This window comes from Myxine glutinosa, chromosome 7 (genome assembly GCF_964187855.1).
Source record: "Myxine glutinosa chromosome 7, kmMyxGlut1.1, whole genome shotgun sequence".
Classification (NCBI taxonomy): domain Eukaryota; kingdom Metazoa; phylum Chordata; class Myxini; order Myxiniformes; family Myxinidae; genus Myxine; species Myxine glutinosa.
This window is the reverse complement of record NC_136267.1, coordinates 133,305,869-133,318,634: the sequence shown is the minus strand read 5'-3', so window position 1 is coordinate 133,318,634 and position 12,766 is coordinate 133,305,869. Positions and strand designations below refer to the sequence as shown.

The 12,766-nt window shown below is 42.7% G+C and overlaps 2 protein-coding genes across 2 annotated transcripts in view; one reads left to right on the top strand and one right to left on the bottom strand.

The window, feature by feature from the left end:
• The window catches only part of LOC144893007 (uncharacterized), an 812,187-nt gene that overhangs the window by 319,630 nt on the left and 479,791 nt on the right, over positions 1–12,766 (bottom strand). The gene's annotated exons all lie outside the window — the stretch shown is intronic.
• On the top strand, positions 446–3,386 carry LOC137430634 (tubulin alpha chain, testis-specific-like). The gene is made up of 4 exons (XM_078781160.1): positions 446–662; positions 1,523–1,671; positions 1,933–2,613; positions 2,707–3,386. The coding sequence occupies exons 1-4, from the start codon at positions 542–544 to the stop codon at positions 3,088–3,090; spliced, it is 1,335 nt and encodes a 444-aa protein (XP_078637286.1). The 5' UTR covers positions 446–541; the 3' UTR covers positions 3,091–3,386.

Here is a 12,766-nt window from a genome sequence, read left to right as displayed (position 1 = left end):
AAAGCTATCTTAACATGGGTATACACCTCAACACGCAACCACCTTTGGGGGGGAAAACCCACTTGGGGTGGGGGGGGGGGGGGGGAGGGGAACCCACTTCGGGGGGAGTTAAATCGTTACAACCTCCGACGTGTGATCCTTCATCTCCCTGTCAAGTTTGGTTGAAATTGGATAATGACCGAATGTGTCATGGGTCAAATGTCGTCAGACAGACAGACATCCTGTGCTCCTCATTCCTCCTCAGTTACAAAGTCGAAAGGGACAAAGGATATGAATGTAAAACGCCTTGAACAAACACGTCATGCAGGGTTGTGGGTTGGGAACAGTGGTTAAACCACAAGGATCGTGTGTGTGTGTGTGTGTGTGTGTGTGTGTGTGTGTGTGTGTGTGTGTCCGTCCGTTCTTCCTCCCCCCCTCCCCCCTCTCCCCACCCCCACAGCGCGAGTGCATATCCATCCATGTAGGCCAGGCAGGCACACAGATTGGGAATTCTTGCTGGGAGCTCTTTTGTCTGGAGTATGGGATCCAGCCTGATGGGCAAATGCCCAGTGACAAGACCATCGGGAGTGGTGATGATTCTTACAACACTTTGTTCACTGAGACGGGCGCAGGAAAACACGTTCCTCGTGCCGTCTTTATCGATCTGGAACCGACCGTGATCGGTCAGCATCCTGTTGATAAGCTATTCTTTATTCCGATTTACCCTTTACTCATTGTTTATGACCCTCTGGTTTGTGAGCTACGTTATCTTCACTCAGAACTTACCTTAATCCTGAACTTACCTTCACCCAGAACTTACCTTAATCCTGAACTTAGCTTAATCCTGAACTTACCTTCAACCAGAACTTACCTTAATCCTGAACTTACCTTAATCCTGAACTCACTTTCTTCCTGAACTCACCTTCAACCAGAACTTGCCATCCTGCACTCGCCTTTTCATCCTGAACTCACATTCTCCTTTAACTTACTTTCACCCAGAACTTACCTTAATCCTGAACTCTCCTTTTTCTTTAACTTACCTTCACCCAGAACTTACCTTAATCCTGAACTCATCTTCTTGCTTAACTTACCTTCACCCAGAACTTACCTTAATCCTGAACTCACCTTCTTCTTTAACTTACCTTCACCCAGAACTTACCTTAATCCTGAACTCACCTTCTTCTTTAACTTACCTTCACCCAGAACTTACCTTAATTCTGAACTCACCTTCACCCAGAACTTACCTTAATCCTGAACTCACCTTCATTTTAAACTTACCTTCACTCAGAACATACCTTAATCCTGAACTCACCTTCTTCTTTAACTTACCTTCACCCAGAACTTACCTTAATCCTGAACTCACCTTCTTCTTTAACTTACCTTCACCCAAAACTTACCTTAATCCTGAACTCACCTTCAACCAGAACTTGCCATCCTGCATTCGCCTTTTCATCCTGAAGTCACATTCTCCTTTAACTTACCTTCAACTTGAACTTGCCTTTTGATCCTGCACTCACCTTTATCCTGATGCGTCATTCTTTAGATGAAGTGCGCACTGGAACTTATCGACAACTCTTCCACCCCGAGCAACTTATTTCGGGAAAAGAGGATGCAGCCAACAACTACGCTCGAGGCCACTACACCATTGGAAAGGAGATTGTGGACCTGGTTGAGGACCGCGTCCGCAAACAGGTACACCAGTAAAGAATCATTTCCTCAAAAGAAGCTCTTCAATATTTTATTTAATCTAGACTTGGAGGGACTCTGTGGCCTCCTGTTGGTCCAGCGATAATGTTCGTTCCAGATAATGTATCAAGAACCTTCTCCAGACACGAACATCCCCGCTCTACCAACGTGATGTCAAAGTCCTGAAGCACCTCGTGTATCATTGTCACTGATATCCTCTCATAACTAATGGTTGTGATCTCCGATTTGCTCTTTACTGAACCCCAGGCAGACCAGTGCACAGGCCTGCAGGGTTTCTTGATCTTCCACTCCTTTGGGGGCGGCACGGGCTCTGGCTTTTCCTCCTTGCTTATGAAGCGTCTCTCCATCGACTACGGGAAGAAGTCCAAGCTGGAGTTTGCCGTGTACCCAGCCCCTCAAGTGTCGACTGCGGTGGTTGAGCCATACAATTCCGTTCTGACGACCCACACCACGCTGGAGCACTCGGATTGCGCCTTCATGGTGGACAACGAGGCCATCTATGATATATGTCGTCGCAACTTGGACATAGAGCGTCCGAGCTACACTAACCTGAACTGCCTCATGGCGCAGGTTGTCTCGTCCATCAGCGCCTCATTACGCTTCGATGGTTCACTCAATGTCGATCTGACAGAGTTCCAGACAAACCTGGTGCCCTACCCACGGATCCACTTCCCATTGACCACTTACGCACCTGTTATCTCTGCCGAGAAGGCCTTCCACGAGCAGCTGTCGGTGTCTGAGATCACTCATGCATGTTTCGAGCCGGCCATTCAGATGGTGAAGTGTGACCCTCGTCACGGCAAGTACATGGCGTGCTGCATGCTGTACCGCGGGGACGTCGCCCCCAAGGACGTGAACGCCGCCATTGGCTCCATCAAAACAAAGTGCTCCATCCAATTTGTAGATTGGTGTCCAACCGGCTTCAAGGTAAGTCCAGATGCAGGTAAACCATGAAGGTCTTGTTCGGTAATGGGGGAGGTAGCATTATCCTCGCTCATTCGATGTTTCTCCTCATCCCAGGTTGGCATAAACTACCAGCCTCCGACCATGGTACCTGGAGGTGATCTCGCCAAGGTCCAGCGGGCTGTGTGCATGATGAGCAACACGACGGCCATTGCGGAAGCCTGGGCACGACTCGATCACAAGTTCGACCTGATGTACGCCAAACGTGCCTTTGTGCACTGGTATGTGGGGGAAGGAATGGAGGAGGGAGAGTTCGCTGAGGCACGCGAAGACCTCACCCCACTGGAGGACTATGAGGAGGTTGGAGCTGAACCTGTTGAGGGAGAGGGGGAGGAGGGAGATGAGTTCTTGCTCTCTTGGTCATGTACCACTTTGTTATCCATTGACCGTTATGTGACATGCATTTTGGAGATCCTTGCGTGGTCGTTTACGAGTCGATAAGCAGTTCACAGTTACAATGATTGACATGTTTGTGTAGTTCATTTGACCACTTTGTTGAGTTCATAACTGATTGTTGAAGTGGATAACACACTGGGTCCACCATATTTGTGTAGTTTACACCTGGTTCACATGTAAAGTTTGTTTACCCCTTACCAGAAAATGTACCTTGTAAACCATCTCTGAAGGTCTAGCATGATGGACCCATCTTTGAGGCATGTTAACTCAAGAAAGACCTTGCAACTTGAGTGAACAATTTGATCGATTTTTGCCCAATAATAAAGGATCGGATCCATTAATATTGTTTTGTATGCAGCCTGTGGCTGCTCGTTGCATCATTTTCTGGAAATGTGACGATGCTGCTGATGCAGTGCCCCTGTTACTCATTTTGCGAACCTCGGAAGGATGGCAGGCTGAATCAACCTGCCTGGTGTTATGTCAACGGAACGACAGGGGCTCAAACTCCAGACCCTAAGATCTTAAGCGCGCCACCTTAACCGTGAAGCCAGAACCAGGTTTACTGGGCTATTGATCCCTATTTTGGTGTATGTAGACCCGTTGAACAGTATACCTCCTATACAGATCACTTGTCGACCCTAAATAATGCTAGCTGCTCTTCAGACCCTCCTCATCTTCCTTTTGGTGTCCCTTGTGGTTTTGTTTGTCGTTCCCTCGTTTTATTTCCATCTTCACCTGTGCAGTCCAAGTTTATGGGATTTCATTATCAGCTTCCGCTGTTACACTCATGATACCCACGTCGATTCTCAGATCTTCCCGTCCATAGAACCTGATGATGTGCTCTCTTATGAAACTCAATTCTTGTCCCTTCAATTCAAACATGGACACCCGTGTTATCAGTGCTGTTAATACCGACATGCTTGTCCTGGGGGCCTTCATCCACCTTTAATTAGATGGCATTCATGGAATACTTACCCTCCACAGTCAACTTGGTGCGAGCCAACTCTTCTGTTTTTGAAGGGATTTTAAAATTAGATCCAATATGGCTGCCAGACCACGTGAGCAATTACATCATAAATTTATATTTTCTAAGATAATTGTTGCGTAGATTACACTTAAGAAATTTCAAACTGATAAGACTAAGTGTTGTCCCTGTCGAATTACGACGTCATAAAGCACCGATGAGGTCATTGTTAACAACACTTATTCCCCATGCTGATTTTTTGTTTACAATGAGGCGTTTCAAATTTTTCCATGGAGCAGTTTTGGAGATATAGAGGTGCAACGTTTTTCGTTTTTTCCAAGATGGCACCCATAACACGTGACATGACGTCATAATTATTAAAATATTATACAGGAGGAGGTGCTCCTATGGTGAAATTTTGTCAATCAGACCAATAATTGCAGAGGAAAAAAACATTCATGCTGATCGAATCAAGCGTTGTACTTGTTGAATTATGACGTCATAATTAAGGCACATATGACATTAACATATCTTATTCCCCATGAGGAGTACTTCACAATGCACCATGTTTAAATTTTTTCCATAGAGCGGTTTTGGAGATATCGAGGTGCAACGTTTTTCCAAGATGGTGCCTGCACCACTTGACCTATGACGTCATAATTAAAAATTATACAAGAGTCGCCGCTGCTATGCTGAAAAATATCATGTCAATCTGACCAACAGTTGCCGAAAAAAATGAATGTTAATGCAGACACACACACCCCACACGTACGTACGTACGCAACCGAATGCCTAACCGTGAATATCGCTTCGCGAGCACAGGTTAAAAACTGCGAGCACACTTAGTCAAACCTGGGGATCGACACTTGATCTTCCGCGGATTCACACCTCGGTGTTACAACGTGACTTAGGTGAAGGTATTTTCGCTCACCTGAGCACTACATTACCCATACCCACTCACCTGTGGAACTCACGAGACACCTCAGAGGCAGGTGTGCGTACTTCCAGACCATCTTGGAAGCCCTATTGAAACAACTAGCACGACTCGGCGTGCTCTGCACGCCTCACCACACGTCCTTTCAGAGGGATAAGCATATTTGACAATTTCGGTGTCTTTTGGGTCTTCAGGGCCATTTGGGTCTTCAGGGTCTTTTTGAGCCTTTGGGCCTTCAAGGGTGTTTTGGGTCTTCGGGGTCTTTGGCACTATTTGGGTCTTCAGTGTCATTTGGGTTTTCAGGGTCTTTTGGATAATCTGGGCCTTTAAGGGTATTTTGGGTCTTGAGGGTGTTTTGGGTCTTCGGGGCCATTTTGAGCGTCAGGGCCTTCAAGGGTATGTTGGGGGCTTTGAGGTGTTTTGGGTCTTTGGGGTCTTCATGGTCTTTGTGGTCTTCAGGGTGTTTTGGGTATTCAGGGTCATTGGGGTCTTCGGGGCCATTTGGGTCTTTTTGAGCCTCAGGGCTTTCAAGCATATTTTGGGTCTTTGTGGTCTTCAGGGTGTTTTGGGTCTTCTGGCTCTTTAAGGGTATTGTTGTGTTGTGTGACTGCTCTCAGTTAACACCGGGAGAGTCACGGAAGGCAATCGAGCGTTACTCCTGGGCGTTCAGTTCAAACAGCGGATTTTATATATGAAAATAATTGTGTGGTGTGTAACTTAGCTCCGATCACTGGTGGGATCTCGTCAGTCTCCGAACTGCCCCGGTGGTCCGTGCGCGCGAACACGCCTTGGCGCGTAGTCCGTGCGCGGAACCAGGCTTTAAGCGCGCAGGCCCGAGTGTTCGTCCACGCGTCGTTTCTTCTGCCTGCCAAAACTGCAGCTCTCCGTCTGCGGCTCTTCCTCCTCATGTCAAACAGGGGAACCGAGGATACGATGCCAGCCCACAACCGCTTCCGCCAGCACTGAGGTCCAGAACGTCAAGACAGGGGGGAGAATCGCCAGCGCTCAACCGTCTTTCACCAGAGTCCGATACCAAGGGGGTAAGATGTCGGTCAGCATGTTCTTTTAACGGCCGTCTCATGATGTCATCGGCGCTTCTCCACCAATCCCCGCAGGCCACCACTACATCGTTCAGTTCTCCACCCATCAGCGCGCAGTCCGCCTCTGACATCATCGGTGGTACCTTGCTAATCATCGAGTCGCTTCTTGCTCGCCCTTTTCTCTACCAATCAGTGGGTAGCTTCTTGCTCCGGCCTTCCTATTGGCGAACTACCACCCAATTACTGTCCTTCTGGGCATGGCTCTCAGCCTGTGGTGTCCTGTGTCCTCTATCAAGTCGGGGTTGTTAGTGGTAGTGCTTGATGCCCGGCTTCCGGTTGGTTTTGTTATTTGTTGTAATGTGCTTTTAATGGGCACTTCCTGTGCTAGTGTCTATTGCGGTGCCACAAGGGACAAAGGATACATCACCAAGGGTAAGACGTACAAGGGATAATTGATCCTTTACTCCTAAACTAGTTGACATGCCCCGCCCCCTCGTGACGGAGACAGATATATAACTTATCCGACATCCGGGCTAAACAGGTCCTCCACTTATTACATGGTGGTGGTTCTTCTTCTTCTTCCCAACAAGTCGGAGAATGTTACCTACACAACTCTACCTGTTCAGTAGGGGGAAAGGGGGGGTTCTGGGACACATAAAATTTAACATTGAAGTCAATGGGGAAAATTAAGGAAACTTACTGACTCACACCCCCTCTCTTGAAAATTACACCCCTTTTTCTCTCAAAAAATTGCGTCCACTTTTTACGAAGCTAATTTACCAAATGACTAAAACACATTAAATATAACATTGAAGTCAATGGGGCTATTAACTCACACCTGCATTTAACTTATTAACTCCCCCCATTTTTCATTATACTCATACAGAGACCCGACGAATATTTGTTTCTGTTTCATTTTTAATAATAATAATAATAATTCATTTATTTTGTATAGTGCTTTTCAAGAAGCCCAAAGGCGCTTTGACAGAGTGGAAAACATAATGCATAACAATACATGAAAACAACAATTGCAAAAAGACAAGAATCAATAGGGAAATATTTAAAGCAAAAGGAGGGAGAAGGAGAAGAGATTTTAGACAATAATTTAATTCTCTTAAAAGAACAATCACCATCTTGAGCTAACATTGCATCATTTCCAGTTAAGGCATTGCATTGCATTGCATCATGCCCAGGCTTGCCCTGGGAATTTCCCAGGGAATTTCCACAGGAAATGATATGCACCAACCATTCTTATAAAAGGCACCGACCACACAGGCTTTTTTTTAAAACAGACTTCGTGCTTCTCTCGAGAATGGACTACTATACTGCCCCCAGCTTGAGTGGGATGATTGTGGCCTACCTTGTGGTCCTACTACCTGTGTGGAACTCAACCTTCAGATTGATGAAATGGACTCGAACCTCTTATTAATGGAGGTAAGTTTGTTTGTTTATTTGTTTGTTTATTTATTTATTTAAATATTTGATTTTGTTTTTAATTATTTAATTATTTTAATTTTATTTTTTTATTTTTTATAGATTGAGACTCGTGTAAGAGTTAGCAAAGTTTCTTTTAATATTCACAGAGCTTGATTTATCCATATACTAAACTTGTTTTAAATTAATACATTGTTATTTTCTCTCACAGGAAATTGTATCTGAGATGCAATATGAAAATACCACTTTTGCCACAACCTGGGCTGAAATGATCGATTTGTTTGAAGACCTTTTGAACAACCATGACCAACAGAATGAGTTGTACCCTGATGACCCACCCAAAGACTTATACCTTGGAGACTCTGAAAACTGGTTTCATTTTGGAGACTCTGTCTGTGGGGTCTATCTTGGAGACTCTACCTGTGTGTAGCTCAACCTTCACCTTGATAAACTGGACTCGAACCTCTCATCAATGGAGGTAATATTTTATTTTAATATATGCATATAATAATTGTGTATTAAATGAAAGAAATAATTAATTTGGCCAGCGCCAGATGATGGGAAGGGCTTTCATGCAGACACCCAGATCAAATGTATTCAGGACCCATCTCTGACCCACCTCAGCAGTTGCTGCCTCGGAACGCTTCAGTAGCTCACGAACAACTGCGTTGTCTGTGATCGGTCTGTGCCTGGTGCCTGCATGGCATGGCAATGGCCTGCAGCCTGTGCCTGGGCTAGGGGGTTTCACCTCTGCAACTGGTTCTCCCCCACCCAGCAAATCAACAGTCGACTACTGCACGCCTATCCACCAACCGATCACAGACAACGCAGTTGTTCGTGAGCTACTGAAGCGTTCCGAGGCAGCAACTGCTGAGGTGGGTCAGAGATGGGTCCTGAATACATTTGATCTGGGTGTCTGCATGAAAGCCCTTCCCATCATCTGGCGCTGGCCAAATGAATTTGCTAGTCATGTAGTAACGATTGGACCCTTCCACACATCCATGAACTACATCGGGATGCTCACTGGACACAAGATGCGTGGTTCTGGATATGCAGAGATTCTCTTTGAGGCACAACTAGTAACAAGTGGATCTCTCAAAGGTGTTCTCAGTGGAAAGGCCTACGCAAAGTCCCTCTTTTGCCTCAAAACAGTGTGTGAGGCAATGGAGAGGCTGTTGATGGAGAGATTCACTGAGGAGGAGAACATCATGATCTCTGACCCTGCTGTGCTTCTCAGAATGACCCAGTCTTGCAACCGAGAGCACCTCGATGAAGCCCTCAAAGACCCCTCAACTCTACTCCTCATCAAAAATTTGCATAAAATTTGCATAATTTTGCATAAAATTTGCAGCAGTAATTTGCATAAAAATGGTATGTGGGACATGTTTTCAGCTTGGGGCCATAGCTAGTCATTTTCTACACATTTTTTCCAATCTAGAAACACTGATTAGAAGTATATCTCCGGGGGGTGCAGGGGGACCTAGTCTTCCTACTAGACTATTGTATCTGAGATACAAAATGAAAGTACTGCTTTTAACATAAGTTGGGGTGAAGTTATTAATTTGTTTGAAGACATTTTGAACAACCAAGACCCACAGAACGGGTTCTACTTTGATAATCCAACGAAAGAGTTTTACCTTGGAGGCTCTTTGAATTCTAAAGCAATGAACAATGTTCTTTGTTTAATGACGTCTGATTTCAGGTAAGTTCAGTTGATTAAAAATCAATTAAATTATATGTTATTTAATTCAATATTAGATAAGTAATATATATATATATTTTATATATTTCAGCAATATCAAGAAAGTTCGGGGAGGAAAAATGCTGGAAAATTCTTTCTTCCCATTTCTACTTCTTCAAACTTGAAAGCCTTGCAAGACAGAATTGGCAGTAGAGGAAAAAAAGAAGAAGATTATGTTGGGGTTGGGTTAGGGTTCTGGGTGGGAGTTAAAAAAATGGCCTGCGGAATATCTCCACAGACTCATTTATCTTGTATTATTATTGAATTGTTTAAAAGTTGGAAAAAGATGAATAGAATTGGAAGGTTATACAAGAGTTAAGAACTTTTTAAATGGTTGATGTAATGGATACAGTTGTTTAGACTTACAAATTTGGTGTTTTAATGTGGGGGTTAAGGGTTCAGTTTTTCTCACCCTAAACCAAAACCAAAGTATACACCACCTTCTATACACGGGGTTGGGGTTGGGTTTGGGTTCGGGTTCATATATTATTATGACTCACTCTCACACACACCAACAAACAAAATTGTGTGCAGAAGTTAAGCCCCAACTGAAAAGTTGAGGGATTCTGTTTGGGGTTCACAGATCTCAAGAACGTATTCCCATTTGTTACGTGCTCCTCCCCGACCCCCTGGTCACGGTGTGCCTCCGAGCCCCGAGAGGAGTCACGGCAGAAAAATGTGTTATTCTGTATGTCAAAGATCAATGGAGAAGCCACCCCAATTGTTACTCACAAACAAATATTGTATTAAGATCACACAAGAATAACAGTACAACAATAATATGAATCAAAAGTACAATCAATATCCTATGATGGTACCATCAGTTTTGTAATATATAACTCACTGTGCTCCAAGTGAGTGAAACAAGAACATTCCCAATGTCTCTTTCCCAAAGTCGATCCCGGCTTCAAGCCAAAGTCGATCTGCTCCAGCGATCGCCAGAACCATGTCCGATCGAGACCAGAATCCCGTTCGGATGGCAAGTACAATCACACAGCCAAAGCTGCACAAAGGCACCCTCAAGGCGACTGGGAAATCCAAAGGCGCCCTCCAGGCGACTGAGAGATCACACCCTCGGGTATGGACTTTCACGGCTCACAGTCGGAGAACCGCAAATTAATCGTCAAAAGCCACGGTGCACACACACACACCAGATACGTCTGAAAGCGGTGAAAACGGCAGACGAAGCAAAGAAACCTTGCTCGACGCGCAAAGCGCATGAGTCAAAATGGCCGACGGCACGTTCTCGAGACGTGACGGCCCTTCGATGATTCTCTTCGGAATCCACCGCCAAAAACCTGACACGCAGGTTGATTGGTCACAGCGATGACAACTCTGTCGCTGGAATCCCTTTCCCGGGAAACCCGAAAGTTCGCTAGTGACTCCCGTATGACAACGTTCGCTTCCGAACTCGGAGCAACTCGGCTTTCTTGTCCGACTCACTCGCTCCGCCTTCTTTCTCTCCTCTTCCTCTTCGTCGCCGCCCGGTTCCTGTTTCATTTAAAACATTAACCTTTTTACCTTTTGACAATAATAATTGCTATTTCCCTCAAACAACAATAATAATAATACATGGAACCAGAAATGTTTCAAGTGGATGAAAACCACAACACCGGAAGTGACGAATCCGTAACACATTGCACACACACAAAAGTTAAGCCCCAACTGAAAAGTTGAGGGATTCTGTGTTTGGGGTTCACAGATCTCAAGAAAGTATCCCCATTACATTTTATTATTTATTTATTATTTTGAATACCCCCTCGAGTGTCCATATGTGGAGGATTGTGAAGCGCCAGCCCATTGCTTTCAAATCTGCTTATTTGTGTCTTTTGTAATTCTTGTGAATAAAATGATCCCAAGATTTCTTCTCCATTTAAATCATGTAATTCTCTTTGTATAACCTTCCAATTCTATTCATCTTTTTCCAACTTTTTTTTAAACAATTCAATGATAATACAAGATAAATGAGTCTGTGGAGATATTCCGCGGGCCAAAAATGGCCTTTCCATCTGTATATTCTTACAATATCACCAACTTTGAACTTGGGTTTTCTCAAATGAATCTCCTTTTCATATTCTAATTTTGTAAATGTTTCTGATTGTTTTTGATTTTGTTGATGAATGAATTGTATTATTGTAATTATCTACAATATCCTCAATTAAATATACCCATTGTTGAGAACCGAGTTGTGTGAATTTTTTATATAGCCTCTCTTTCAAAGTACGATTAAAACGGTCAACAACAACTGCCTTTCCTTCATTAAAGGTGCTGCATAATTTAATACCCTCCCCATTAAGAAATTTCATAAATATTTTATAATAGAACTCTGTTCCCTCATCAGTCCATAATTTCTTTGGTTTCCTTTTGCTTTTACTAAATATTCCACTGAAAGATAACATAAGAGTATCACCACTTTTGTTTTTTAAAGGACTAACGATAGCTATGAAAGTAGTTTTATAGATGATGATGATTATGAAAGCACCAATTATAGTGAAGATGATTTTTAGTTTAAGTAATATTTTACTATATAAATATGATCAATCCAAATGACATACCAGATATTCAGCCTCTTGAATTCCCCGATTCTCCATATGAAAAATTAGAGAATTGTCCGGCTTGTGATAGAGTGGGATTAAATACAGAGTCAAAAGCGCATAAAGAATGTTTATTCTGTGATTATCTTTTAATTAATGATGATAAAAAAAAGAAATATATATAACTCTTTTAAATTAGAACCAAAAATGAATTACTTTGCAAGATTAACAAGAGAGATGAATGTTAAGTATTATGATGATAATACACCATTTCCTACAAGGGAAGAGACCATTTGTATTGAGGAAATGGATAGAGGCTTAATGATATTTATTATTCAAAATAATTTTAATGGAAATGTTAATATAAGATACTATATAAATAAAATAATGGATTATCTTGAAATTAAACCTGAACTCAGGATAAAATATAGAGTTTCTAAAAAAGCTCATTAAAAATTAGATGACTTGTTTTTCAAATATATAAATGAATGATTTTTTTTACCCGTTTGGGAAAACAAGATAAAATTTAACAACCATAAAAATCTCCCAAATTCATTAAGATGTCTAATAGTTGGTTCAAACGGATGTGGAAAAACCTGTTTGCTTTTAAAGATGCTCCTTACACCCAACTTTTTAGATTATGATAATTTAATAATTTTCACAAAGTCAAGTTTTCAACCCGAGTATCAACTACTCACACAAGGTTTTAATGCGGGCCTTCAAAAAGAAGATATAATCGGTTTATTTAAACTTCAAAAAACACTAAATGATTATAACATTGAAGATATAATACAACTATTTTGTGATACACAGAAATCAAAACCGAAACCAAAACCCATAACTTGTATTCTCAGTGATAATACAGATGATATACCTTCACCTCAAGATTTAGATAAATCAAAAAAGAACCTCGTTATCTTTGATGATTGTGTAAATGAGAGAAACCAAACGGTTATGGATAGCTACTATACAAGAGGGAGACATTCTTCTTGTAATTGTATTTATCTCAGTCAATCATACTTTCAACTCCCTCGTCGCTCAATAAGAAACAATGCCAATTATTTTATTTTATTC

Bases quoted from the DNA above. Each gene is read 5' to 3' on its own strand.
- LOC137430634 (XM_078781160.1), top strand. From the start codon at position 542: ATGCCCAGTGACAAGACCATCGGGAGTGGTGATGATTCTTACAACACT. The intron at 663-1,522 runs GTCAGCATCCTG...GTCATTCTTTAG, and splicing joins TCTGGAACCGACCGTGATCG to ATGAAGTGCGCACTGGAACT. The intron at 2,614-2,706 runs GTAAGTCCAGAT...TCCTCATCCCAG, and splicing joins GGTGTCCAACCGGCTTCAAG to GTTGGCATAAACTACCAGCC.